The sequence below is a fragment of the Argiope bruennichi genome, chromosome 5, assembly GCF_947563725.1.
Source record: "Argiope bruennichi chromosome 5, qqArgBrue1.1, whole genome shotgun sequence".
Lineage (NCBI taxonomy): Eukaryota > Metazoa > Arthropoda > Arachnida > Araneae > Araneidae > Argiope > Argiope bruennichi.
Window position 1 is genome coordinate 126,275,966 of NC_079155.1, and position 6,000 is coordinate 126,281,965.

General features: G+C 26.0%; 1 protein-coding gene across 2 annotated transcripts in view; it reads right to left on the reverse strand.

The window, feature by feature from the left end:
- LOC129968658 (uncharacterized) overlaps nt 1-4,419 on the reverse strand; it is a 58,268-nt gene extending 53,849 nt beyond the window's left edge. For both annotated transcript variants that reach the window (XM_056082772.1, XM_056082771.1), the window contains exons 1-3: nt 4,223-4,419; nt 2,490-2,600; nt 1,013-1,102 (exon numbers count right to left, since the gene is read on the reverse strand). In XM_056082772.1, the coding sequence (XP_055938747.1) occupies nt 1,013-1,102; nt 2,490-2,600; nt 4,223-4,235 (214 nt within the window). In that variant the 5' untranslated portion in view covers nt 4,236-4,419. The remainder of the gene's footprint in view (nt 1-1,012; nt 1,103-2,489; nt 2,601-4,222) is intronic.
- Between the last annotated feature and the right edge of the window lie 1,581 nt (nt 4,420-6,000).

The following is a 6,000-nucleotide window of genomic DNA, read 5'->3' on the forward strand; positions in this document are numbered from 1 at the left end:
ATAAATTTTTTATATAGTTTTTAAGAATATTATAAGCAAAGTATTTTTATTTTTATTTATAAGATGCTCAATTTATCCATACAATATCAAAAAAAACAGAATACTGTCTCTCCCAGACATATGGCCATAGTTTAATGGATATGAAATGCAAACAAAATATTTAAAAGGAAGCATGAAAATCCTATGAAAGTTTATAAATAAATACATGACTAATAAAGAAGTTTATAAAATATATCTGAACAAATATAAGAAATCATTATTGAAAAGCTGAAGGTGAGTGAGAAAATTTAAAAAACCTATTAATCTGAAAATATTTTTTTTTTAAATACATTTAATGTCATAATTAAACTTAAGTTTCAGATTTAAATCAATAATCTAGTATACAAATGCATTATATTTCTAAGAAAAGATTTATATTTAACATCTGAACTATTCCCCAAATTACTTATTTCGTGTATCAAAATAAAATAGATTTTTATTTGTAATTTTGCACACATACACACACTCTCACTCACTTGCCATATGAATGACATGTAGAACTTTTCCCAGCAATTTTTTAACCATATATTTTTTAAAGAAAAAAAAAATGAAATGAAAAGAACATATTGATAATAACTGTGGTTTTCTACTTTACTTTTTCTTATCAGCTAATATAATTGTAGTACTATTAATCAATTATAAGCTTTATTCTCTCAATTGAATGGGTCATTTGTCTAATCACTTGATAAAATAGTTTTACTCCTCTCACCTTTTCAATCATCTCATCTCTAATTAATAGATATCTATCCATCATGCCAAATTACTAATAATGGCAAACAAGAATAATATTTTCTTAAATTGTAAGAGAATATTTTCAGATATTCTTTATCTTTAAATTACTTATGACAATGAAATTACTTTAATTACTTATAATAAAAACATTCCTTTGCAAAAATCCCCATTCAGAAAGGATTTTTCAGATTTCCTCCAGCATCCAAATTAAAGATTAATAGGAATAAGTAAATTAATTTACCTTTTTTTTCATCTTTTGATAAGAATTTTCTTTTGGATGCTAATAATTCTTTTTTCTGTAACAATTTCTTTCTCAGAGCTGATTCTTTGGCTAGCAAAAAAGAAACATTCCTCCTAATATTAATCCACATTAAAAAATAATGAAATTTCAATAAAATTAATATAATTACTAATAAAATAAATATAATACATGAGAAACGAAGTTTAATAGCGGGAAGCTAAAAAGATGGTTGGATAAATTAAAATAAGCAGCAAATTCGTTGGCAACACTGCATAGAAATTGATAGGAAATTTCTAAAAGCTGCACATACATATCTTATTTTGATTTTCAAATTTAATCTTCATCTAAAAGTAATATTGTGGGCATTACCTTTTGTTCTCTTTCTTTTACTTTTAAAAATAAACAGAATTATTCTGTTAAATAATATTTTCCTAAATTTTATTCACAATAATATGTTTTAGAACAATTTCAAACTCAATACAAGCACATTCTTATACATGTACCATGATTTTACAATATTAAATGTAAATATGTCTGCTGGTGTTCACCCTAGAATTACCAAATTTTACTTAAATATAATTAAGAGGCCAAGAATGCATATTTTGGAGGGATTTTTTTAAAAATTATACATAAAATTTAACTAAGCAAAATGTTGTTTTGTCAAAAATTCCAAAAATCATATTTAATACACTTTTTTACTCTATTTTAAAATTCAAAAAATTATCTTTTCTGTAATACCAATTTAGTTATTATATAATTCTTTTCTTTTAATTCCAATGATTGCAATAAAATTTATATTACATTCATTTTTTTTTTCATCTAATATTTCCATACCATTTTCTTTCATTGGTAAAAACTAAATGAAGATCTTGTTTTATTTTTATTTCCTTTATAAAAGATCATTTTATTAAAGACCATGTGAATTTTCAAATTTTTGAATTTGTTTCCACCCATTCAATTTCTTAAGGAATCTTAAATAAAATCTAATTATTTTTTTATTAGCCTGTGGCTGATCACACACACACACACAAAATCATGTAAATAACATGACACTAATTTAATGTTGGTTTCAACAGTGTATTTTGTATCTGGAATAAGAAAGTAAAATTATTACATACAAAATGTGCTTTTAAATGTTATATAATGTTGATAGTTAAGTTTTCCAAATCATTCTGACTGGAAGTCATTAAGAAGGTTCACTTAATAAATAGCAAGGGCTACTTAGAAAATAGCCTGCTTTTAATCAAAGCTACTTAAATTTCTATTTTACTTTAAAAATACTTTGTTGAAAAATAAGTTGTGAATAAAATATTTTATTGTAATTAAGCATAACAAAAATTCCTAGTGAACAAAATCATTGCTAAATGCCTTAAATATCATAGAATGAAAGCCATTGTTTGCCACATCTTTGAGAAGCCCAAAATGCATAGCTACATCAGTTTTAAACAAAAATTAACTGAATAAAATATTAAAATACCAAGTTTTTCCTTCAATGACATGGAGTGCAGCTGAGCTTTAACCAATTCCTGTGGTCTAGGTATTATTTCATATTCATCTAATGTAGCATAAGAATCCATTTCGAATTCATCTGCAGAGAAACAAAGAAATAGTCTAATAAAAATATTTTTTCCCATATAGAAAAAAAAGTATAATGGAGCTGCAACTTATTTTAATTGTTCTAAGGTGATTTTTTGACTTAAATATATTATTGTATTTCCAAATTAAAATATAAGCAATTTTATTAATTTTATAAAATAACTTTAAAAAAATTATTTATATAAATAGGTAATTAGAAACTATCAGTATTACAAAGATTTCAGAATGTTACTTTTTACTTTCATTTAGCAAAAGATATTACAATCAACGGCAGATGCTAAAATCTTTGCAAATATATTAAGTGTACACCATAACAAGAACTATAACAGGATGTCTGTTTAGACATCCTGTTATATTTCTTGTTATTAAAAATATACTTCAAAATAATCCGATTTTTCTCTCCAGAAACTATTATCTGCATCAGAATAACAGATTTCCATAAATAAACACACTATTTAAATAATATATAACAAGTAGAACATAGAGCAAGTAATAAATAAAACAAGCAATAAATGAAATTATAAAAAAATGAATAGAAACCAAAAGCACTAAAAGACTCAGTTACATGTCAAAAATACTTTTTAAGCTTAAAATGAGATTTAATGACAATAGGTTTTATCGTCAAATCATCCATTTGTGGCTATATGTTATAGTTAACAAATGATCTTTGATTTTTCAAGATAATCAGAATTCCAGTAAGAGAAAACAAGCTAATACAAATACAGAAAAAAAATAGAAATGGAAATAGACGATTGCAGGAAATTATATACCTCTGCAGTCACAATTGTACAAAATTTGACATTTTTTTTTCTCCACAAAATTAAAAAACTTACATGAATTATTTTCCCTATGATGTCAAACAAATTTGAATATTAACCTTCAACTTAAAAATGATTAATATTTTACCAAGTTTTAAACTCTAATGACAATCTTAATAAAACAACAGAAAAGGATATTTTAATTATCACAAACCAAAATCCCATAATATTCAAATAAATACTATAAAATATATCACTTTAAATGATGAAAATTTAAATTTAATACTATCATTTAAGTGATAAAATATTCAATAATTTTATAATTTCTAGACATAATCATTTTCATCTTTATTTCCAAATAATGACAGTGAAATTTGTTTGTTAAGTAAGCATATTATTGAAAATACTTAATAAGTACTTTTCTCTTAACTATTAAAAAATACCTAATAATGCTATAATAGATATATAATGCTCCTAATAATGGAAGAATATTTCAAAATAACAGCAAATACAATGTATAAATGGGATTTCATCATTCAACTAGGATTAGCAAACGCACAATATAGAATAATTAGAAAACTTGCTTTTTAATAATGAATCATGTTACGGTTTATTAAATTTATATTAAAAACAGCTGCAAAGCAAATGGTCCAGCTTAGTCTGATGAAATTAAAATACATTAAAAATAGCGTTATAAGCATTTCCAAGCTTTTGCTTTTGAAATAAACATTAATAAGCATACTGACAACTATCCCAATTATCAGATAAAAAATATTTTTTTTTTCGGAAATTAATAATGAAACCGTAACATTAAAGGAAATTTCAATATAAAAGCATAATAATTCAATTTTATTACCATTACGTTCCATGATTATCGGTAAATTAAAGGTCAGTGTCCCATTTCATTCAAAGTTTTATATTCAATTTTATATGTGGGCGCTCATTGTCAAAACATTTTGATTTAATCATGATAAATGCATTTGAATCACAATAAAATACCAGTAGAATCATTCACCTGAAATCTCAACCAAATTCGAAATTGGACAATTTTTGTTGACCATCTACTGTTGCCAGACGCAAATAAGTTAATAATAAATAATCCATTTTACTTCTTGTCACCAAGGTGGCTAGGAAATAGAGATGCATAATCCACGATTTTTTGAATAACAAATAATTTTGCTATTGTTATTTTTAAATATTTGTTCCAAATATCTGTTATTTCAATCATATTATTAGTTAAAAATTATTAATTAGTATTAAATATAGAATTTATTCATTGTAATTAATACTTAATTTACTAATTTAAGTAACGTGGGATTGAATTAATTTATCTATTTCAGCTTACTTCTTAAATTTGATTTTTTTCAAAACTATTTATTTAATTTCTTTATTGGAGTAAACAATTTTCTGAAAAATTTGAATCAAATATATCCCTCTCGATTGCAGCCGGGCGGTTTGAGAATTTACCTTATAACGTCCAAGTGGGTTGGTTTGGGGCGGCTACTAGCCGTTTTAGGGGAGATGGGTATTAAAAGCGACTACTCTTCTAAATACTCCAGGTAGTCCTCGTTATCTTCGACAATCGCGGCTTTTTCACAGTAGTTTCCCCTGTGCCTTAGGGAGGTAGGGGTTGAGGAGGGATTCAGTAAATAGGTTGTTGGCGTATATTTTGTATTTTAAAAGGGTTTTAGTTTCTATTTTCATGTGTTGTTAGCTCAAAATTGGAAAGATTTTTATGGCCATTTATTAAAAATTTTCCACTGAAGTGCTCTGTTAACGATGAATGATATATAAGGATACAGACAAGTTGTTTATTTTTCAGATAAGCATCAGAAGCTCTTTTCAGTATCAAGACTATTGTAATGATATACCATTGTCACTGCAGCCTATTCACATCGCAGTTTTCTCACAAAATGTGTAGCGACTCTTGTTACTGTAGATGGAAGTCGTTTTACACTCCATGCGTCTTATTCTGTCATCAAAGGACTGTGGAATTTCTGAGGCCAAGTACAAACTTCCACTTTCAAAATAGCAATAAAAGACCAGAAAAAGTTTGGGAGTATTGTTTATTGCCCCCTTCACAGAGTGAGATAAGTTATATAAATACTGAGTTCCTTTTTCAAATGCCATTCTGAAAATTTCCCTTCAGGTGTGAATTTCTACTCTTTATTTTCCGTACTACGAATCGGGTTTTTGGATTATCAGAGTAATTTTTCTATTGAAACGCCTATTATTTTCTCATTATGAGTAAAAGAAACCTTGAACACATTGAAGAAGAAATTAAAGCAATTTTACTAGCTTCTGATGAAAGTGACTGTGATCTATCAGCGAAGATAATGGTTGGCCAAAAAATGATACTTTAGCTCAGCTCTCGTTTATTCTAAACAAAGAAGCAGGAGATGAAACTAATGAGGATCAGATAAACGAGAAAGATGGAGATGAGGAGTCAAAAAATGTTATATAATTTACTTATTATCAAAAATTTGCAAATGATTCCCTCATGCATAAATTTATGGAAATTTAATATGAAACTTTCTTTCAAAATTTTATCTTGACTTACTAATATAGAAAACTTCACATAGCGTTTTAAAAGCAGATTTTCAGCATGCCAGTTTATACTAAAAACGTAATATT